The sequence below is a fragment of the Falco cherrug genome, chromosome 5, assembly GCF_023634085.1.
Source record: "Falco cherrug isolate bFalChe1 chromosome 5, bFalChe1.pri, whole genome shotgun sequence".
Classification (NCBI taxonomy): domain Eukaryota; kingdom Metazoa; phylum Chordata; class Aves; order Falconiformes; family Falconidae; genus Falco; species Falco cherrug.
The window spans coordinates 76767452-76792029 of NC_073701.1; the positions used below are offsets into that span (position 1 = coordinate 76767452).

The window sequence follows — 24578 nt, forward strand, 5'->3', positions numbered from 1 at the left end:
TGTCTCTCCAAACGCTTGTTTCATTATGTGACAATCTGAATCTTTTATTAAAAAAATGCTACACTCAAATAAATATTTAAGGCTCTCATAAATATCCAGCGCAGACAAACATAATAATCTACACTTACTAAAAACACCAAAGTGCCTGATTTCAGGAATTCCATTATTTCATGAAAAAAATCATAATTACAACCTTTTTAAAATGTACAAGTAGTTAAAAAATTATCAGTCTACTGTAGCATAACACGTTGTTAAAATCCCTCTGTGTATCAACGCTTATTTCAGCTCCTAGGAGAAAGATGACTGTTTCCAGACACACAGTGCAGGCCAATGGCTCCGCACATTCCCATCTCTGTGCTACATCGTTCCTGACAAGTTTCCCTGTTTGGAAGCTCCATGACATTTTGTGGTATTAGCCATCCAAAGGATTCACCCACCTCTCTTCTGTCTTGCTTTAACTTTTAAATGCATTCCATAGCCAATAATCAAGCCTCTATGAAGCATATGTTGTTTTAATTTACAGTCAAGGAACAGATATATAGAGACGTGCTCAAAGGAAGCTGGAAACAGCAAAGCATGGAAAAACTCTCAAAGTACTGTATTTCTCTCATCCTGTTCAAATCAATAACACTACCGTAGCACTAATAAGGCATTTTTAAAATGGCAAGAAATAGCAGCAAAATGTTGAAGTCAGTTACCTGCTCCCTCCCAAAAGAACCTGCACCAAAGATTATTTTCCCTAGAAGGTAAAAAGGAGTTGATTAAATAATCAATGCAACCAACCACTGCTCAAATAAGCAACGCAACTCAGGACGCACAAGCTGTTCACAGGAAAACTTGAAGTATAAGATACTTGTTACCATATTTTCACTGATGGCTATGACTTCAACAGACTTCCAGTTGTAACTTAAATTTGAGTCCAGTACAGCTCATCCTGTCTACTGTAGCTTTCTGAAAAATGCACTTCTCAGGAAGGAACATTTGCCTTCCACATAAAACAACTTCTGTACTGCCACTTTTCAACATGAAAGTAACACTGAAATAGAATGAATCAGTATCAGCTGTCCAGTTTTAATCTGCTAACACAAAGCTATTTGAACCCTTTTTTTTTCTTCACTAGTACGTGGTCTCCTTTTGGCTTTGTCAACTTAAGTGCTATATTTCAAAAAGATAAAAGTTTGGACATGCTTTCAAAATATTATCACTAACCAAATTTACTCTTCAAACTTTGAAATGGCTCTTACCCTTAATAAAGATGTATACATACATAGCAATAATTGAAGAATACTAGTGGGAAACTGCTCTGTTAAATAGATAAAAGAGTTATTTCTATGTATAGTTATGAATGCATTTTCTTATTCCCTGTTTTGTATTTTTTTTTACATATGTTTTACAATGAAAACAGTAAGTCAGATTTCTGATTTCTATAAATAAACTTAATTATTTTTCAGTCATACAGCTGTCAGCTGAAAACTCAAAATGCTTTGGTTGGATTAATTTTTTGTGAACCTAGTTAGACAAAACAGATATTTATAAAACAATTCTTAATAAGCATCTTAAGTCATAAATTAAAACCTGGGTTTTGTAGTACAACAGCAGCACCAAGAAACCCTAACCCGGGTTATTCACCTCACTGTGTTAAGCAATTTCCTTGATCACAAACCATTTATATCCAGGTTGAAATGACTACTGGCAACTATATGGTTTATTTTAATTCATTTTGATTTGATGATAAAACCTAGGAAAAAAGACTGCACTAACTTCACCTACTTTCTACCATGGTAGTGGACCACTGAAGCAATGAGGAAACAAATCAAAATGGGACAAACAATGTAGTTAAGATGTCATTCTATAACCGAGAATACTTGTCGTCACCCCCCTGCCCGCATTCTCACTTATCACAGATCCAAAGGCTCCATAACTAATGTCAAGAGGCAGATGGATGGGATGAAAACCGCTTGCACACATCTCCCTGAAAAGATGCTTTCTAGTGGGCATTTAGGTTTCCTGACAGTTACCTCCTAGATTCCTCTCCTAGAGGATGAGAGTTGGTGAAGAGCATCTTAACCTGATCCATTGAAGATTGCAGGCACATCACCAAAAGCGACTTAGTGTTAAGCGCTCTAAAGCAGGAACTGTCTCTTTGTCTGGTAGTGCGACACCATGAATGATGAGGTCTATTATCAGGGCTCCAAGACACAACAAGCATACCCATAAATACCAGCTGTAACAGTAAATGAAAGCACAGTAATATAATAAGCTGCTAAAATATCTAATACAATTAGCAAGGATAACTCACTTCAGCTCAACTCTAAAATCAAACATATTTAGACTTCCTTGAGAACAATATTCAGTCATATTTTACTTTGTCTCCTTTTTTTTTTTAAGGAAGCATTCAAAGACAAAAGTTTAAATACCTTTGCCAAAAAACAGGTTAACACGTGGCCAAAAGAGGATCACATAAACAAAAGAAGAATCTCCATGCCCTCACATTTTCCACAAGAAAACAGAAACCAGCTTCTTTGTGACACTGATGCTTTCTTTCCCTTTACTAGTCTAGAGCAAAACATATTTCCTGTAAGCCTCGGTTATTAAAAATCTTTTCAGTAAACTCCAGTTTTAACTAAACTGCCTCTAGTTCTAGCAGACCATGACAAGATTCAGAGGAATTTTTTGTTGTTTTGCATTGTGTTTGGAAACGCTAAACAACTTCCACTCCAGTGAGTGCGTTATACACTGGACTACTCTTTGCATCTACATATATTTTCAAGTTTCTATGCTACATATTTAAAGTAAGACCAACTAGAAAGAAAACCAGAACTGAACTCTTACTTATATCAGTAAACCATTTTTAATGAAGATGCCATGTTTTCAAAAGGATACGAATTCCATTCATTCCAGAAATTTTGAAGTCATCAATTAGCTGTACAACCATATCCTTGTTGGGATCATTAGGGTCACTTTCACGAACCTAAACCAAGAATGTAAACAGTAACATTTTAGGAGAAAATTCACTTTAAAATACTAATTAATTACCTTTCCACATGAAGTTAAACAATATTCTGGAGATTCAGAAATCATTCAGAATAATAAGCCAGCTATCCAGGAAAAAAACCACAAACGTAAAAAGAGTTTAAAACCAATATTCTGCTAGGTTTTTTTTTTTCATTCATTATTACTATTATTACTGGTATTGAGCACTGCATTGCATGAATGATACTTACACATTTAAGCAGCTTTATTTCATCCAAGGCTGTCTCTGTATAATGCTGGGCACTTTTTACAACTTTCATTGCAACAAACCTTTTCCCCCTTGAAAAGAATAAAAAAATTTACAACAAATCCTCTGAGCTAAAACAGACATACTTTAAATACTGGGAAATTTTAAATAGAGTATTTCATAACCTAATGTAGTCTGACAGAAAACACTGAAATTACACTTAAAACCCACTTTCAACCATACTGTGTTAACAGTCGATTTATTGGATATTTTGTCTCCTTGATGCTAATGTCTTTAAAAGAGGAATTTGGTTACACTTTTATCATTCAATCAAGGTATAATTATATTTTTTCATTAAAGATGGATACAGCAGAAATAAAAAATCAGCTTACTCTCACATGTTCAAGACAACATGCACATTCAGTAAGCAAAGATAATTTGTAAAAGAAAACAGAATTACACTTATTTCTGAGAGCTTTTATAAACTATACCCTCAACCAAGAGCAAAGTAAGACTGCAGACATTTTTCTGCATAAAAAGATAGTAAACATTTACATAACTTTATCATGCATGGAAAACGTAAGTTACTGCAAACAAAATAATATAACATATTAAGAAAAAAAATGAATGGAAATAGTTTTCTTACTGCATATCCCAGCATAGCCAGACCGTAGAGAAGTGTCCCCATCCTAACTTTCTAATAACATGATATCGGCCATTGAAAAGATCACCAATTTTCACTGGATGATAGCCTCCTTTCATGAAAAAATGAGTAGAAAAAGAATATTCAGAAAACAAACAATAATTCCCAGGTTTTCAAGTAATTCTTGTAGTAGAAATCTTTCTCTTCAAATTGTCCTGCTCTATAAATAGGAAACCTAAAGAAAATTCTACTCTGATGTTAAGCATTGTGCCCTACTTGGCCTGGAGGGAAAAAAATCTCACGTCCTGTAACTACTGTAGGGTTCATTCACCCTTCTCTCTTGACGGCTTTTATTTGTGGCAATATAACCATCTGTTCTCTATTTCCCCAGGCTTATCTTCCACTTCACAGAGAGTATAGGAAAGATCTACATTATTTCTTTATCATATTTGAAGCCTCTCCAGTCAACATATTTTGGATGATTGCAGTATCTCAACAGAGATTGTTTTAATTCCCATTTGCTTTCTACTAATAAAGGCAGCAATAAAATACTTCCTGAGAAAATGTTACGAACCACGCAGACTGTATTGATGCTCTTCTGCTTGCTCCTCACCCACAGCAGCAATGCATTTTTCTCATGTCTGTTTTTGCAGTGAGGAAGAGAGAGCAGGCAACTATGGGCTTGAACTGTTTTTTAATTACTGAAGTCTGCAGTCCTAACTTACACCACTACACAGGTCCTCAAAAGCCCCCTTGACAGGAAGACAACAGGACAGAGCAGGCTGGAGCTTAGGTTTCTAGCTAGTGTGAGGAGTGTAACGAAGCTTTTTAACTCCTTCATATTTTAAGAGGCATGCTTCCTCCCAGTGAAACATAGAGGAAAACAGTGATCACACAAGATTATTATTCCGTATTTAACACGCTAATAATAACATGTACAATTTTGCCTAAATTGCAAACAAATAATAAAGCTGCACCATGCAACCCTCCAGCACACCACCAGCAGCCAACTCAGAGCAGCTGTCAAGGAATCACTTCTTTGGTTCTTTCTGGTCCTTCACAATGTCACACCCAACTGTCCTTTGGCAGGATCCTCAGTTACCAATTATTTCACTTAAAATTAGGAAAACCTCAGATCATTATGTCTAATTTGCTATATTTGTTTTGAAATCCCATTAAAATCTTGTTAGAACTGGTGCCCAGTTAAGACAACAATGTGAACTTATCACTTAATTCCTTGGATTTAAAACATGGACTTCTCTCTTATCTCCTTTTTTACCTGTGGAACAGTGACATCGCTTCTGGATATATTTGGATCTTTTCTTTGCTAATAACATATTTTGTCTTCAACAGAAGTTCAGTAGTTTGTGTACTTTTCTCAAATGCTTCCAGAGCAGATTAATAAATTTAATAGTCATACGATTGAATGATAAAGGTTAGACATTCAACAGAACAGTAATTCTTAAATAATGTATTGCTTTAGAAGTTTGTATGTCTAAACGGAAACTCTAAAACACACACAGCTTCGGTAATTGTATGTTAAGGTGTAACTTCAGGCTTAGCAGACACTTGCTGGTTTGCTCACAGCCTCAACCAAAAGCTGACCCATCTGACAGGGTTGTAGCTGCCCAGGCTCCCACACGTTACGCTGCTGGCAGTGACTCAGACAGCTTGGCCCAGAACATCAGGGAAGCAGCACTCAAGTTCTTTGTCGCAGCAGGGGCCCGTCTGAACCAAGCGAAAGCGATGATTTGAGATGGGCAGTGTAAGTCTCTGCTATACACAGCATTGAGTGCATGTACCTCCCTGCCCACCTGCCTCCCAGTTTATACCACTCCAGAGGGCCAAGCATGTTCACCAGGCACAGAAACGAGTCTGCTGTGCATCGGCAGCATGCACAGGCACACAGAGCAGTCGGCTCCGCCAGCCTAGCAGGCAAGGTGCTGAAGTTTCTTCTTTCCCATGACATTTTGCACCCAGATATGAGAACAACCTTTAAACTTTTAACCTATAATAACTGTATACTTACAATCACATACAACATGTAATTTCACAAACCAGTAGGTATACAGACACCAATGTTTTCAGTTAAAATACAGCAAAGAAAAAAGGCCCTAGTTCAGGAGCAGTACAGGGCATTACAGGAAGACTGAGACATACAGAACCAGCCTAGGACTAAGTCCCAGGGACCCCTCCTTGGGGAAAGACCCCCCCCCTCCCCTCCATCACTGGGAAGGAAAAGCCCATGGAAAGCTGCCAGGACAGCTAACCTTGCAACCTAAAAAGGTACCTTCATTTCCACTGCTGAATTGTGTCAGCCTCAGTAAGAACATGCAACGTTGCCAAGTGGGAACTTACTTCCCAAAGAAAAGTCAGATCACTTTTGGAACACCTGACTGGATTTACACTCCAGGAAAGGAGTGGGGGACACTGACTTAGAATTGTCGACTGTTATGCTGTCCACTTCATTTGCAGTAAGAAACGGCAATAACCAACATAAAGCCCAAGTCTACTGCAGCTTCATTATCACAGCAATTTTTCTGAATAAACTCATATACACAAATCCATACTGAGAGAACCATTAAAAACAAAACTAAATTTTAATTTGGCTATTTAACCATCCTTGCAGTAACAGCTGATTAAAATATTTTAAAATCTGGATAAATATAATCATATTTAAAGACAGCTATTGACTGGTTTAAAAAAAAAAAAAAAGAAAAGAAAAAAGTATTATTACTCTTTGGTAAATCGATAGAACTCTACCCAGGATGACAAAGTGACAGATGTGAGTGGAAGGTTAAGAGAACATGCAGCAATTTTACCTTTCCATTACTGAAAAGGTTTGCATTTGTGAAATTAATCAAGTCTGCTGACCTGACAGCAAGAATTACTCAAAACAGTTCCACATAATCATTATCACAGTATCATTTCTTCCAATTTGAGTTCTGTCCAGCATGTATCATTGCATGAGAACAGTGAGAAGTAGACTTTATTCTCTGTATAATCATTATTCCTTTGCAAACAGATGTAATTAGAAAAACTGAAAAGTATTTAACATGCAGTTTTAACACCTCTCCACAGCTTGCAAACAGGTTTTAAAATTCAACAATACAAATACTTCTGGAATGTTTTACTATTTTCTTCAATATCTTGTCGTATTAAATCATTCCTTAACAGTTGTATGGCTTCAGATGTATTATGAAAACACTCAAAATTCATGCAGCCTTTTGCACTGCTAGAATGGTGCTAATTGAGCCTTCAAGTATATAAAACGTTTAGTGCAAAAAAACTACTTCTAGACAAAGTATTTGCTTTTTTAACATGTTAACAGCATAACACTCAACTATGAAGAATTTTAATGCAGGTAAACATTATTTCTAAGAATACTTTAAGTAAATAAATGCTTTATGAGTGCCACTCTGCAGATAGCTTCAAAGGGTCAAAAATATAAAAAATTTGGGATCGTTTTTTTCCCATCAGAGACAGGAAAGAGAACACCCTATGGAGGAAATCAGTCAAAGACACTAAAGGCATGTTAATAAACTGGGGGTTGCCAAGTTATTTTAGTAAAATCTACGTACTGCAAGAATAACAATACTATATATGTAAACGCAAAGTTATTTTAGTCCCTACAGTACTGTCATAACTAATTATAGCAATACACCAGCATATGCTACAGATACCAATAGCTCTAGCATATTCTCTGAGCATATATACATATATATACACACTTCACAAGATACTTTCTACTGTCCTAAGCCACAACATAAGCAGTCTTGGAAATAATCGATTACCGTTCCTGCACACAGAACTCCTTGATTATTCATGTCAGCAACATACTCATTTATAGGCTGTGGACAACCAGGTAACAACATGCTTAGTTAAATGCATTTTAAAAACTGGTGTCATCCTATGATGAATGTAATTAAGCTCTTCATCACACAGGAAGTATTTCTAGATAGTAGTAAAAAGAAAGCATCTATGCGAAGTTAACGGGTTGAGAAAAATTATGTGCTTTTGGAAAAACAGTACTGGTATTTGAAAATACACAATGTGTAAGCGGCACTGCTGATAATGTTACAAAAAAACCTGTTGTCCTATTCACTGCAACACACGCAGAAAAAGTCTCACAGCTAGCTAGCCAGCTACATGTACTCAAGAAAGAGGGTCAGAAAAATGAGATCATTATTCCTAAATGTCTCCTGAATGTATTGGTAATTGTAGCTGGCTAGTTCTATGTTTGTATAGGGAATTATTCCCTTTGTGAACTGGATGAATGGGAGACATCTCTAGGGGGCAAAGATGATGATCAGAGAAGCAAAGAATTCCAATTACACCCATGACACAACAGGCTCTTGAAAAAAATCTCCAAGTGTTTCAAGGCTTTTCAGAAAAGAAAAAAATCCTAGCTTTACTGCCTAAATACCCCTTCAAAAATCACATAGTTAGACTTCTGATATTTTCGTTCCTTAAACAAATGAAGATTTGAAAAGCATTTGATGTAAATTCAGTGACACCAACAGAAGTCATTTCACAGATTTAAAGAGGCCCTGGAGGATGCCCAGGGGGAACCGAGGTCAGTCTGCTTTACACTGATGGCTGTTAGTTTTCTCTTTCACATCAGGTACTACCTGAAACTAATCCTGTTTCTTGCTTGAAAATACTATTATGACTATTTACTAAACACCATGTAATGTGGTGAAGGTGTAAGCCCAGCACATAGTAACATATTCTTAAAAATCTGAGATAAAAAAAATTAGTAACAAAAATACCCTGGCAATGGGAAGTACAGTAACAGGTAAAATGTGGAATTCATTAAAAAAATTAACTATATACTCTCTCATCAAAACTGCCCTCCTATGAGATTTCAGATCAGGGTTGAGAACAGATGAAGTATGCTCTGTGTCTCACTCAAAGGTCCTGGGAGATTGACATTTTGGAGATAAAATTAGGAAGAAAAGAGACACTCCAATAATATGTGATAATTTCCAAATATTTATCTTCCACACTGTAAATACAGGTAAGGCTACCCAAAATAGAAAAACATATTCAAACTAATAAAACACCTCACAAAAAAATGGAAATAACATATCTAAAAGCCATCCCTGGAATTCTTTTCCAAGTAACTTACTCATTCCCCATACCGAATATAAAAAAACAGAAAGTCCACACGGCCCCAGATCATCCCAATCTGGCCATTCAATTTAGATTTTTATGGTGACCTTCCTTCAGTTCAAGCCCAGCAGACCAAAAGCAGGAAATGTACTGATCAGTCTTACAGGAAATTACGGTCAGAAAATAGGTAAATAAACCATCTACTGAAGCAACAAAAACACTGTTCTCGCATAAACAAATAATGATTATGACATCTAAATGAAGCAAAGCTTCAACCATCTTTAACACACTTCCCCCAGTTCAGAGCTCCAAAACCAGAAGAATTCTGAAGAACCCTTAGTGTACAGAAGTCGCCTTTAATTTTTCAGGAAACTTGGAAGTATTCTCAGCATAACATGCAGCTCATTGTAAAAGCACACAGACCTCACTACTGACCTGCTTATAGTCACAGAGACTTCAGTTAAACAGGTAACTTATAAGCAGGCTGTATACTTAGACTGTTTTTTCATTTGTTTTGTGATCTAGCTTCTCCAGATGGTGACATTTTGCAAGAGATACTGGAACACAGACAACAATGGATTGTTTGAAATTAAATGCAGCCCTTACTTCAGGGAAGAATTAAGTGGGGGCCTTGAAACACTTAATCTCAAGGAAATAGAGATGTTTAGAAGTAAACAGATGTTTAAACAACAAATCCTTACTCACTGATGGAAGATGTTACAGATACCAAAAGTTATCTTAAGGAACAAATGTGCTGTAACAGAAATATTTCTTTAAAAAAATACAAACATGCTTTAGCAACACGTTTTCCTTTTCCCTGCTGCAGACTTCATTTAGTTTGAGTTTACTGTTTGTTTTTCACTATTGGTATCTGTAAGCCACCTAAACATTTGAAATATCACATATTAATAAAACTTCTTACACCAAAATGCAGTATTTTGAAGAATAATTTCAACTGTTAAAGCTGAAAATACAAAACACTTCTTCCAGGATGGGAGAGGGGATACTTAAAATGTCCAGGCTTACGCAGAAACTTCTGATTAAGAAGACATCATCATATCTGACTGAGAAAGCATTTCTTGGTATGAGGAATACAGCGTAACATATAGTCAGTGTGCATGCAGTGGTTTTTGGCTGTTCAAAAACATTAATCTGAAGCGATAAAACTCTGATGTTTCCTAAAGTAAATTCATATCCTTGAAATCTAATATGATAGATAAATTATAAATAACGAGTCTATCAACTTTGGGTTTTCATGTAAGTACACTATACGTTTTACACTAATGGGAAGAGACTTGCAACTTTAGCAGCGACATTAAAACAAACATAAGTATTGATGCTATTGTACTGCACTTTCATGTTTTCTTGCACTTAATGACATTTACAAAATGAATACAAGCAACTACAAGAATTCCAGAAATCAAGAGCTAAACCAAGGATGTAGAGAGCTTCAGACAACACTGAGGGCTCTGAAAAACAACATGAAAAAGAAGCATGTAACATAGGCTGGTGCAGGTGAGACAAGAAGGGGAAAAATACAAGTTAAAAAATAAATGTAGTTGATGTTGTTAAAAACATCAAGGCATTTTAGAACTTTTTGGAGCATGGGAGGGGTTGTTTGTTTTTGTTTGGGTGGTTTTGTTTCTCTTGTAACTAACATCAATCAAGAAAAGTTTCTTCACTATTGCTCTAACTAGGACATCAGGAAGAAAACAGAGATGCGGTATTCATACACTTATTGCAAAACGTATAAGCAGGCTATGGCTAAGCGAAAAAGGAAAGCTGAAGACAGTTGTGCATCTGGACCTGAAATACACAGTTGTTCATAATTCTTGTATAAATAAATTCTGTAATTAAAGATCAGGTTTTTAAAAGCCTCACAAGAGCCAGTGTTAAGGCTTGTGCAACAATGCTTATGCCCATCGACACTGCTGAATTGCACACACCTTTACAGTAATCTGCGGGATCCTCTTGCTCCTCATCATCAGACCCTAAAATCTCCTCCTCTGGCTCTGGTGGTGTAGGCTCCGGCAAGGGCGGAGGTGGGGGCGGGGGTGGAGGTGGAGGTGCAGAGGGAGCTTTCTGTTGAGGCTCTGGCCTGAAAATGAAAGACAGCGTATTTAGTAAAGAGCTTCCACACAGGGGTAACAGGGGGAGGAAAAAACACCTTGAAAAATACTAGCAATGCATCTCACTTCTATTCTCACTGTCATCTTTCCTGTCACCTGTGGGACCCTAGGGATGCACCTGACCAGACCAAAAGCAGGTCTCAAGTAAACTTGGACTTACTTGCTGGAACAGCTTGCAAAAGACAGATGAAGTATATTATCAGATACAGACAAGCTTTTAGAATTTCTGATGAGCAAGTAATATGTTCGACTTATCTTCCTGAGCATGATTGAGAAGAAATATTTTTCAGAGAATATCAAGTTATTCAAAAGGTGATAGAGGAAGGAAGAAAGATCTTGTTAATACACAGCAAGAAACAATCTTCTAGCAACACTGACCCAAACCAGACGACTTAATGCACTTCTCATCTGTAGCTGCTGCTGAAGAACACGGAAAGCTCTATCAGTATACAAAATACTGAAATCAGCTATTAGGAAGTAAGAGAGAAAAATTAATCTTCCTAGGTAGCCTATGACGCACTCCTAGAACTCACACAGCATGCTTTAATATGTACCAACCGAAAAACAAAACAAAACAAAAATCACCAAAACCAAACACTGCCAACCAAAACATGGTTTTCCAACTTGCATTGCATCACCAGTTTAGAAAAAAAAAAAACCAAAAAAATTATATGTTTTAGATCCTATTCTGAGACAGGCTGTACTTGGTATTGCTAAACACCTACAAATTAAATTTCCAAATTCTGAATATTTTCAATACACATAAAAAATTAAATCTGGGGTTGAAGTATACCTGTTTATCAAATAATTAAGAAAGCCTTCTCCAAACAGTTTGACACTTATTTTTCATATTCATACTTCATAAAATTAAAAAATATATATTTGCCAAATGACAGCTTGCAAAATAAATTTGCAAATTAACTTAAAGCATTTATGCCAACAAAGGTTTCCATAATATGCCTTTGTAACTACTTCAAATCTAAGCCATCTGAAAAATACTGTATTAACAGTAATTTGTCATTCATACAATAATAAAAAGAAATCAGTAATTTGCTATTTCTTCAGGTCCTATAATTCAAATTCAAATACTTCCTTGATCATGAGTAAAACCTGCATTTGTTTGTCCCACCCCTATAGTCCTCCTCTTTATAATTCCTCCCATTTACACACTGTGATTGTTCAAGACAGACAAAGCATTTGGAGCCTAAGAGTACACAGTTTGTCAGAAATAAATTCCACTGGCAACATGCACCGCCTGCACAGCAGCTGCTATTATGCTTTTGCTTTAAAGGACATCACTGGAAGTTGCACATACCAAATTTATCTGCCTGCTACCCCTTCCAGATAACAGCATTCTTCTGTTCCTTCAGTATATGGTCAGATTTAAAAAGAAATATTTTAATCTAATTTATTAATGTTTAAGTAATAATAAGAAATCTTATAATAAATAAATTTATGTAATTTTTAACTGCGTAAAGCTTAGGATAGAGCAGAAGAGAGAGAAGGGATCCACTTGTAGGATAAACAATAAATATGTTTGCATGTGCTTCTACTTACATAAATTACGCTTTTCTTGCCTTTATCTTTCCTCTTTTGTTCCCAACAGATGTCTCTATATTGTACATTGCAAGGAAACCAAACCGATATAGCAAAAGGAAGGTACAGCACGTTCTCTGGCCAGTTAATCTTACTACATGATAGATTAGTGGCCCTCCAGTAGCCTGGTTTCACAGTGTCAGCAAGCCGATGGCCCCCACACCCAGTCTGATGTTGGCAAAAAGCTTTAACCAAACAAATCATGTGTAACAGTCTACATTATAAACCTTGAAACCTCACCTGCTGGGCACAGGCCATTTTGGATACACAGATCAAGAACAACGAACACTCAAAAATTAATAATACTAATGATGAGCAAGAAAGATAAAGGAGAGCAAAAGAGCCTGAACTTCATAAATGGATCTGAAAGCAGTGTGCCAGGTAACAGAGGCACGTTCATCAGTGCTTGGACTCATTATTTTGGACAGTACCATCGGTTTACTTCATTCTGACCTCAAGTTTCTATGTTGTTGATCACATAAGATGGTACAAATATTGGAAAACCTAGGGTAGGTTAGGGCAATGTGGCACAGGGGTCCTAAGTTCAAAAATCCATTGAAGCTGTGTCAATTTTGTCTTTAAGATAGCAACTACTTGGTCTATTTCTGCACACGATAAAGATGATGCTTTAAAGAGAACTGGAAATATTTCTGGAATTGAGAATCACACATTTTGTCACTCATTTTGAAATAAACATCAAGGAACACCAAGAATCTCTCTTCAAGAGAGGAAGAAGTGTACAACTTTAGATTTCAAAACAGCCAATATCTGAATTTATTCCTAGGGAAACAGATTAAAAAAAGACTCAGAAGCAGCTCTACTTTCTCATACTACTATATTTAGTTTTATTTTGAAAAGGGTTTTTTCCTGTCTCCAATCCTAGTTGTATTTGTTATTGAGTGTTGTCTTATTGTCCTTTGTGGACATCTACTTTATTTCCTTATGGAGTTAGTTATGATTTTATCTGTGAATAGCAAAACACTGTTTTAAAGTCAGGAAGAACTTTCATTTGCCCTTTTAGTTTTGCTTGCACCTTTCGAAGCAATCAAATACTAGTACATGAAGAAGGGTGAAGGAAAGAAATGCTACTGGGTTACATCAGTCTGCTAATTCTGCATTACTGGCTTATTTTGCCATTTTTTGCTTCAGTTTCGGATTTTTAGTGAGAGATTCTTAGCACTGTTCTTATGTTTTGTTCACGGTCACATTTCTGGGGTATATGTAAAGATCAAATCTTTAACACTTGACCTGGCTGCTTAAATTCTGCCTGCAAGTCAAATAACACATCCTGGCATCACTGATAGTTGCTCTTCTGCCAGTACACAATTTCAGAGTTAGGTAGGACATGAGTTGATGAAAGAAATCAGATTTTGCCATTTTTTAGTAGTCCTTGTGTTGAATTGGAAAGAGAAGCTATGATGAATGTTTCCACAATACCTTCCTTTACAATATATGGCATGAATATATACATTATTCAGCTTAGATTGCATTTTTCCAGTATAGAATTTGCTAAAATGTGAATTATTTTTTCTTCAAAGTGGACTTTAAAACATCTTTGGCATTAAAAGTTCAGCCGTTAAGAACACTGTGAGTAATACACATGCATGCTCACCTCCATTTCCTTTTCAGAAACATAACTGTCAAAACCTACCATAACATAAGCTATTCAACAACTGCATTATTTCAGGTTATTACTCTTTCTTATTTCCTAAAAAGATGCATGCTATGATATGCATTATGTAACATAACTAAATCTGTTTTTCTTTTTTATGAAGTAATCATTTGCTACTCTGGGGTCTATCACTACTAGATACTATCACTACTAGATTCATCACCATCCGAGCATAAACAATTAATAGAAGAAGATGACACACCATCTCTAGACTCACAGTATTCTGTCAGTAGGTATGCAGAGAACTGACCATCTCCACAGGCTACAATGACACATCTCAGAGCTGTACTGAAAGTAGCATTACAAACAATAACAAACACTAGCCAGGATATCTTATCTTTTAATTAATCTGTTTTAAATGGACAAAAATAGATTTACCGCAGAGTCCAATCAAAACGCAACAGAATCCTATTTTTACCCTGGTCTTAGAGGGAATGCTTAGTAAAAGACAAAGTAAAAGTTGAAGCATTTCTCTTCTGCGGTGAACTTGAAGCAAAATATGCCAGAACGCTGATTGCCCACCCTAAGAAATACAGAATTACTGACAACTTAATGAACATACTGCTCCATGTTCCAAACAGGGAACGCCCAACAGTAAAAGCAATCTCTGTAACATTACAACCTGAAAATGCTGGAAAAATTCTATCATTAGAAATTCAGGAAGAACTGTTCAGGTTTTTTGTTGTTGATGTTGTGGGGTTGTTTGCTGTTCTTCTGTTCTAGAAAAGGCAAAACAATAGCAGCAAGGGTGATTAAAAACATGAAATGCCTTCCATATGGGAAGCATCTGAACACACCAGAACACTTCAGTCAGGAAAACAGATAGCAGACATCTATAAAATCCTGAGAGGCATTGAGAAAGCAAATAGGAAATGACTGTACACTGCCTCTCCCCATGTAAATTGAGCCAAGTTGACAAAAAATCTAAAGAAAAAAAATACAACATGATGTTAAAAACTAAAGCCACCTTTTTTCCTTGGGTATCATGGATAAGAGGAGTTACCTAAGTTCAAACAGGGTTCAGAGATAACTCACAGAAGAAAAATCAACCCATAGCTAATACTAAGCCACCTTTGAGTCACGAAGCGTATCAGCCCCAGATCACTGAATTTGGCAAAGTATTCAGTGTATCGCGCCCAACCCTGCACCCTTCCACAGGCAACCGCTTGTGTTGACACACCTTGGGTCTGACCTCACGTAGTCACTTCACCTTCAGACATTCCTTCCTTTTCCTCAACAAATGAATGACTTCCATTACTGAAAACCAAAACAGACTTCAGGCCTCTTTATCCAAAAACCCCACGCAGACAAAAAAACATGTGTTTATTGTTATTATCAAGTAATGGGTAATAACAGATTGCAGGCAAGACTGCTATACAACAAGATTACTTGGAGAAATCTTCATGATGTTCTCCAAGGGGAACAGGCATATAACAGGAGGAACACTATGAGCACTGTCCTCTAGGCATGGTGAGCTACTGAATTTATTAACCTAAAGACTACTTTTAGGTAAACAAAACTTTACCTTGAATGTAGCTAAAACCTTCACCTGATTCTCCCAACTTAGGAGAGCGTTGTCTCATAAGGAGAACAGACTTCAGTCAAATGGTAAAAACAAAAAAAAGGAAGGAGGCAGAAACTGGTAGCGATAAGCAAAGAATTACTTCGATCTAAGGGAAAAACAAAACTCTTTAGACTTTCAGATCAATGCAGCCAGAAAAATTTTTTGCTAAGAGAAAATACAAGTAAAAAGAAGTTAAAAGGACTCCATCTATTTAATAAAATAAAATTTGGAATAAACTGTATTCTAATGATGTTACTAGACTCCCAACCTGTCTGCAGAGGCTCTTTGGGGAATTTCAAATTAAAAAGGATAAAAAAAAAACCCAAAAAAAGAAAAAAACAACAAAAAAACCCTCCAAAACAGGAGGCAGGGGGAGGGCAAACATCAGAAGAAATGTGCTCTAAACCTCCTAAGAGATGTGAGCTTTAGGAAATCTATGAGTGGGTGTGGGTCCATCTGGAAGGAGCTCCAGCTATGCCTCCCTCCAGCTCCAGAAGGCAAATCTTTCATGCTCCCAAGCAAGGCTCACAGGTACTGTAGAGCAAAGCCTGAAATCTCTATACGCAAGTTTCTTCCAGCTGTTACTAATTGCTTAAGGACTCAGTTATTAGGATATCTCTCTCTCATTTGTTCAAATGGTGTCTGCTTTACCAGTTGAACTCTTGCCTGTTCTTTTTCCCAAATGCAGATTTAGCTTAATTAGACAGGTGTCTTCTAACAGTGAGCTCTTTGAACTGGAGGCAGCCTTAAATGAAGGCTTTCTAAATAAACCCACACACATACAACAAGCAATAAAAACAAAGAAAGATCAAAACAACCCTGAAGTTCTTCTTCAAGGAACAAAATGATACTGTATATTTCAAGTAAGATTTTAAACTGGTTATAATTCTGAATAATTTAAAATTTTAGAGCTATTATGATTTATTTGTAATACTATAGGTTTTTTAAATTATGCCAGAGGTCATCTTACTGTTTGTAGAAACAAAGTCTATAAATCCAGAAGGAAACAGAGCAGCATAAGGAGACATGTTTTTAACTAACTTCAAGAAATTATTAATGTCAACTTCCAGAGACAGCTTTGCTTTACATGAAAGATGCTATATGTGTTTTATTCTAGTGCAGAACTATACTACAATTTCCAATTCTAGAAAATCCATGCATAATAAGAGAGACTGTTGGCAAGTCACAAGCATGAAACAGTTTCTACATTTGGTCATTATCAAACAAAATCATCATTCCTCCTGAGACTTAACATTCCTTCGAGAAATACCATCATACCATCAAACATTAATCGAAGCACCAGTGGAAACCGCTCCTGGAATAGAGCAGGCTGAGACATGGTAGATTCTGTAACCTCAAACAAACAGCAAGACAGAGAATGAATTTTTCATTCCCACCCAGCTTACTAGCCTTTTGGAGGCAACCTTGGGCTTCAACATATATCCAAACTCAAAGCAAAAAGCCAAGGAACTCTGCCTTCTTCCATTCTGAACTACAAGTACTATAAATCAATACCATTTCAAGCAGCTAGTACTGCAGTCTTACCATGCCACCACACCAGCCTAGCAGCAGAGTGCTGGTGCAAAGAGAGATCCTTCCCATTCTCTGCTCGTCTCCATAGAGCTTCTCCCGTGCCTCAGCGCTAGGTCTAGCAATTACACAGCCACAACGGGTAGCGAACCCATGAACCGGGCCCCCTCGCTCTGCAGCCACATCAGAGGCAAAGTGAGCAGGAGGAACACATTGCTAAGGGCAGAGTTGAAGGGAACCCGTAGCAGCCTGCCATTATATCAAATCACAAGTAAGATGTAGCAGTAAGGTCTGTCAGGTTTGTAGACGTTAGAGGAGGTAGCTCTTTTGGGCTTTCTCTGGCATGGATTTACACCAAGTTCCCAGAAATAACTGGTTTCAAACTCTGCAAGTCAGTCCCAAATGAAATTTTATTCTCAAACACATACAATTCTGTTAAAATGTTCTTAAGACAGCAAACCAGAAGCCAAATCTATCCACAAAGCTTCAATCTTTTCTGAACTTGCCAAGGTATTATGTTTTCCTCCTCAAATACTGTTTTTCTTGCAGAGTTCTACTTTCCAGACCAGTCACCCATTACAGGCTTGCAGAGGAAAAAAGTCAACAGTTAAAAAAGAAAGAGCAGACCCAGCTGGTGATCCAAAAAGAAAACACCTAGCTGTACACTCAGCAGCTTACATTTTGCCCATATTTCCAGCCATCAGTAAAGTGTTACAAAGGATGAAAAAGTTACTAGAATTTTTTTAAAAAGGCACAAATTCCTAAAAGCCGAAGAGGAGAAACAGCCATCCTAACTTTGTGGAATATGTACTAATCAACGGAGAATACATAGTTTCTTATACACGCATCCTAACATGCCAAAATGAAACCTCCACCCTGAAGTCAGTCAGATAAGGAATATCACTCCAATGTAATGATAGAAGCCTAGTTAAAAAACAAGCCAGTCTCATACACCACATACGGAGCTTCACCTTCTCCAAATCCTCTTGCAGTCCTTTCTCACGCTGCATGGCTCCTTCCTCCGTCTCCCTGCACACGCACCTCTGCTTCTGACCGATTAGAAGACCTGACAGGAAACACTGGCACACCAAAACAAAAGTAGCCACAATTTGCTTTGACTTCTTTTTCCTCCTGCTATAGTTAAGCTGAGTGATGGATTACTTTTAACAGAATGACTCAGAAGTGTATAAATGGAAATTATTTTTTTACTTTCTTTTTGGTGTGTTACATTGTTATAGTATTTAATGTCTGACTTTATCTTTGGTGTGTTAAATTACAGTGTTTCTAATCTTTCTATTAAGAAGACATAACCAGAAAACATGCTGCTGTTGCTTCAGTATCTTACTGTTGCCACTAGCAACAAATCTGCAAGTTTTGAAGGGGAGGGGGAAGAAGCACCCCTTGCTCTCCAACAGCCCTATCTGCCCCTGGAAAACTTAAGATTTAACTTAATTTGGCATCAAAATCACTTAAGTCAACGACCCTTTGAAGTAAAAGGTGGACTCAAATATGAATTCATAACTAAATTATGAAATATGGAATTTAAGCCTTTGTTTATCAGTACAAGCCAACAACTTCCTTAGAGTTAATATAAACATACATACACTACAAGGAAGTATATTTATAAGCGTTGGAAACCATATGAAGACAACTGTGATAGTCTTAAGCAAAATAAGGACCAGATCAACAAATGCAGTGTTTTGCACCCTTTTTTACCTATTTAACAGCCTAGTAGAAAAACTTCATAGGAATAGTGAAATTGTAACCCTTCACTTAATTTCAAAAGCAGTTAGCAGCAGAGTACCTCTTGCCTTTATCCCTCACCAAAAACCACCCTGCTAAAACGTAATCCTGACTTCACGTGATCATTTCAATGCAGAAAAGCGTTTTTCATCTCAGCGCTTAGTTAATGTTTGGAAGACCCATCCACCCAGTTAGTGCAAATTCATCATGCTCTGGATTATGTCTTGGAACTCAAGCCTACAAGCAATGAGAAAAGGGTAGGCAGACAAGCCTTTCCTTTGGATGGAACACACACCGAGACACCCAGCTGGCAGGGGAAGAGCCTGAAGGAACAAGGCTGCATGAATAAAACAATTAGAGGAACCCAAGAAGTTTAGAGGAACCTTGTCTGCAGCAAATACTAAGCATTACTGCAGTGATAAATTCTGAATGCCACAGTTGGAACTCTGTTGATACCAAACTTCACCTTGTTAACCTGCAATGAGCGTTTTATTTACATTAACAATCCTAACTCCTTTTCACTAACAGACTTTCTTCCAAAATGAAGGATTGAGCACACAAACACCCTCCCAAACTTCAAAAATGCTAGTAACATCTATAGTAACCATATAACTTTACAAGAATTTTAACAAAACTCTTCACAGTTTGTAGTGGCATTCTGTGAAAGAACCCATGCTTGCAGCGCAGTGTCAAATAATAAAACGAAGTTAAACAGCAGTAACTTAAAACTTTTTATCTTAAATACCAGACTTAAGTTGCAAATATAACTATCATTCAAAAACATGTTGTGTTCAAAAGTTACTAAAATTCTTCCATTTGGGGTATATAAGTACCCATATGTAAGTACGTAAGTATATACGTAACGATATATAAGTAAAGAAGTACAATATACAAAATGCCTGCTTTGAGTTTCTTTCTATATATTGATCGGTCATGTTTATTTAAGTATCCATTTTCATAACTGAAATACATAAAAGCAGCAAAGACATTGCAAAGTCTAGCAGCAGTTGAAAGTGAGAAAATGGAACAGAGATGTCTTTCACGAAAACTCATTCTCACCGAAATACAGATGAACAGCAAGCAGCTGGGTTTAAAATACAGCCTCAAATACTTTGAGGGCTGCACTTATACTTGGAAGTGAACAAAATTTTAGCATCCATGCTTCTATTTCTAGGATTATCATAAGCAAGAACTTTTATTTTGAAACCTGGACATTGACCAGGACCAAGAAACAAGCTGCCAGTAAGCACAAACATGGCATGCTTTTGCTGGTCTGATTAGACCTGCACCCTGGCTTTACTGAGCTTTCCTGAACCTGGGAGACAGCTCTGGAGCAGCAGTTTCATAGGGGTGAAAAGAAAAGGAATCAAGAACATGGTCACTCTTTAGCTCTGAACAGTCCAGAAGAGACAGGTTTTTCATCTCCAATATCAGAACTTTCACACTGTAATAAGACTGACACAATGAGGCCTTCATCATCTTCTCAAGTAATACACCATGCAATTCATGACACTTTAGTTCATCTTTTTTGTCTTTTCTCAATAGAGGCAGTAGCAACCATTACTGTTCAGACACAAGGAAGCAGTTTTTATTTGGGTAATTGTTTCATAAATTATCTAGAAGAAAACAGTACCTTTAATTCCTGAGAGAAAAATATCTCTTTTTTAAAGTGCGTAAATCTCTATAAGCTTTTTCACTTTACTTTGCATACTTTTTAATGCAAAATTTACAGTTGATGTCTGGCCTAACCACCTTATAGAACATGGTGCCTTTTATTTATTTTATGCAAATTTCACAACATATTTCTGAAAGCCACTGCATTCTGTGTCCTCTCCTGTCACAAGCTCCCTTAGTGCAGAGGTCACTATTCCTCAGTCCGTAAGATTCCTCTGTGTGCCAAGTTGCCTATTCAACATTCCCCGGGAAATGCCCTTCGATCCCTTATCCCCATCGAACATTTGTCTTGTGGGTTCTAGGGCCCATTTTGGAGCTCTCCATTTTTTTTTTTAAGCTTGCAAGTAAAGGTACTTTCATTTGACTGGATCTTCAAAAAGCAGCAGCCATTTCAGAAGAGTTAGGGAAGTCACTTCAGTATCTTAGAGCCCAGCCCAGCTGGTTCAGCTGGCTTGGATGAGGCAGTTTTGGATACCAAATATACTGTGACGATTCCTGATGAGGTTTTCAGAATCTCTTTTGTGTCAGCAAGTCTGAAAATAAGGGTTATCAGACCATCTGACTCATCTCAGCCTTGGCAAGCTTTACCTCACAGCATGGATGCCGGATGACTCACTTATTGGAATATTCCTAACAGCAAGAGACAGTCTCATCCATGGTGGAAAAGCACTCAAGGAATCCCAGCTGTCGTGGTATCCCAGATGAATATTCTCCCTTGTAGAGAAGATGGAACTGTAAAGATGCACCATGCACCTGCCTCCTAGAGGGAGATCTATCCTTATGCCTTGATACCACAATACTGACTGAAGCTCTACCAGGTCGGAAAAATAGCACGCCTCAGGAAAGGAAGCTCATCTTGCAAAGGTAAATTCTGAACCCAGATTACAGCAAGAAGTGGACAGCAACTATTACTACCAGGAGGCTATCACCTCCAGTTCACCTCTTATCCATGAGTAACCCCATCTCAGGGTTTCTCAGGGAGGAACAATGGTGTCTGCACCTAATCGCTACACAGAGCTGTCTGCAAAACTGAAGAACTTGCCAATTCCAAGTTTCAAGAGTCAAATGTCTAGGATAATTGGCGTGGCACAGTAAAGGTCAGAAACACTCTGGTGCTGAGTCCTAATGACAGTAAAGGACAGTGACATCATGACTGCAAACCCACAACATACTACAAGCAGAAACTGAGGTTCAAGGAACTTTCTAAGTTTACTGCTGCTGAAAATGGAAACATTAAGATGTTATGGTGGTGGCAAAGCTTCTGATCTTACTGATGCTAAAACTAAGACACACCACATATGTTTGCAATGTATTGCCTTGACTTTTGCTAAGCTGAGTCTGTGCAAATGCCAGCTGAAGTCTACTCTGGCATTCGCTCAGTTATCTGACAAGCCTCAAGGAAGTCTTCAAGAAGCTATGTTGACTATCAGCAATAATGGATGGAAAAGAGCTGAAGGAAACTTAAAGAACTGAACTCCCTTGCCTCAAGAGACAGAGCTGAAAGGAACTGAAAGCATACCAGGTTCGTGTCACCTTATGTACCTATAGTTACTGCAGAAGCAAAGTTATTTTTCTACTCCTGAATGAAGATGAGTATATGCAGTCAGTGCCACTGTGCACATGGGCTATCACTTAGAGCCTTTGATTTGCTAAACCTCTGAAAAGATGACAGCCGAAACACATGCTGATTGCAGGATGGGATGAAGATACTCCGCTATGAAGTGAGACATCTTTAAATCATCAGCACGACAAGGCAGCCAAGCCTTGCCTTGGACAGTTGTAAAATGCCTTTGAGCTTAATCCTGATAGATAGTGTGGGTGCCAGACATAGGGAAGAGGCTAATATTCCTCTGTGAACATTTTATCTACTTGAATTTCTACAAGAATCCCAGTTAGGATAAATCAGTTCCCTTCAGACATTTGATGAATTACTGCTAGGCAACACCAGATACAGAGTAACTGTATAGTGCTAGGGGTTGGGAAAGGGAGATGATGATTCATTGAGACGAACAGAGCCCTTCACACTTGGGAAAAATACTGCTTCCAGCTAGGTTCATCTTCTCAGAAGGTTCTGACTTCTCAGAACGTCCCACTTCACTGAGGCAGAGCAAGTACTTTGCAGTGTAGGAGGCACAGAGAAATGCAAAGAGATGAGTAAAGCTTCACCATAATCCCATCAAAAATAAAAGAGAAACTGCCAGCTGTAGAAATCCCTTCCCTCAATGACTCCTGCTACCCAAAAGAAAACGTAGCATTTCTAGAAAGGCCCCTGCAAACTTTAAATCATGCCTTCCTCACTCCTAACTTCTTCATCAATAACAAAGGAAAATAGCTACCTGAAGATTTCATCAATGTAGATTTAATTCCTTAGAAATACAACTTCTAGGGAAGTATAAGGAACAGCCTTTTTTTGTATTAAACACAACCTTCAAGTTCTTCACCTCACCACACATCCCCTGATGTCCCAGTCTATCCCTATCAGCAATCTGTACAAGTACATGGAAGACAGTTTGTAAAATAATGTCCATAATACTTTCAACTTCATCTGAATTTCCCTTAGGTATCTGTGTATCAGCTACAGCCATTCCTTCAACAAATAATGATGACACCTAATACACAAACGGCAATCAAAAATATACAAGGAGGAGCAATTGTGCAGAACTACTGGACAGTCTCCAGAAAATAGGAGGGACAAGGGGCCTCACCACTGTTCCTCACCACTCTTGGTGATAGAGGAGGGGGGAATAAAAACAAGGAAATCAGTGTCAGAGCCTTCTCCATCCCTATGATCATGCAAGACGTAGGAAAAGGTATACCAAGTACCACTGAAGGGTAACAGAGGATTGAAAGAACAAACAAGCCAGGATTGTATTTTGAAAACCTAAAGAAAACTAGTGGGATAGGATTGCCATAAAAAACCCCAAGATTTTTCTGGAAGTCCTCAAAGATGTCCATGAAAATGTTTAAGAGTTCAAAAGGTGAAAAGGCTAGACCAAAAAGGCTAGGAGATTAAGCTAAAACTCAGTCTATTTCGTCCCTGGTTTTCCCCAGCACAAAACTACTCTGTCCTCAGTACAGAAGACTCCATGCTATCTCCATGCAAATATAGCAGTACTAATCGTGTATATTTTTAACAGTGCTGTCCTGTAATGTTAAATACAAATAAAAATTAATTTTCTATTGCAAACAGCAAACAATAGGTTTTAATTTCCGTTGTTATACAGATCTACCTTTTCAAAAGGTTTATAATTTTTTTTAAATGTTTGTGTGTCTTGAAATACATTTCCTATCTAAAAATGTAGGTCTGCATCTCTTCCCTTGCATAAAAATACCAACCACTGCACAGCATCAGCCTTTCTCCCAGTGCCATCGCATTGCCATGGAAACTGGCCCTGATTTCTACTGCCAATATAGGTTCCATGTAAGCAAGAAAAGAGCTTAAGTAATATTTATATAATATGCAACCGAGAACATATATACTATGTTTATGATTTCATTGGAGGCCTGCAGACTGGCTGAAGCGGCTTAAAGAATACTCAGACTCACTTCTACCAGACATTCAATGTATATTTCTATTACTAGCCTCAAAATCATAGCACAGGAAAATGCACATATGCAGAATTCAATGTATTCTTTTCTCTCTCTAGTTTTCAATCAAAAAGACAGGCAAGCTCTGTACTCAAAAAGTAAAT

At 37.4% G+C, this 24578-nt stretch overlaps 1 protein-coding gene across 5 annotated transcripts in view; it reads right to left on the bottom strand.

Moving 5' to 3' along the window:
- The window catches only part of SRPK2 (SRSF protein kinase 2), a 147698-nt gene that overhangs the window by 38319 nt on the left and 84801 nt on the right, over nucleotides 1–24578 (bottom strand). For all 5 annotated transcript variants that reach the window (XM_055710948.1, XM_055710949.1, XM_055710946.1 and 2 more), the window contains 4 exons: nucleotides 10925–11076; nucleotides 3867–3975; nucleotides 3225–3312; nucleotides 2884–2971 (listed from right to left, as the gene is read on the bottom strand). In XM_055710948.1, the coding sequence (XP_055566923.1) occupies nucleotides 2884–2971; nucleotides 3225–3312; nucleotides 3867–3975; nucleotides 10925–11076 (437 nt within the window). The remainder of the gene's footprint in view (nucleotides 1–2883; nucleotides 2972–3224; nucleotides 3313–3866; nucleotides 3976–10924; nucleotides 11077–24578) is intronic.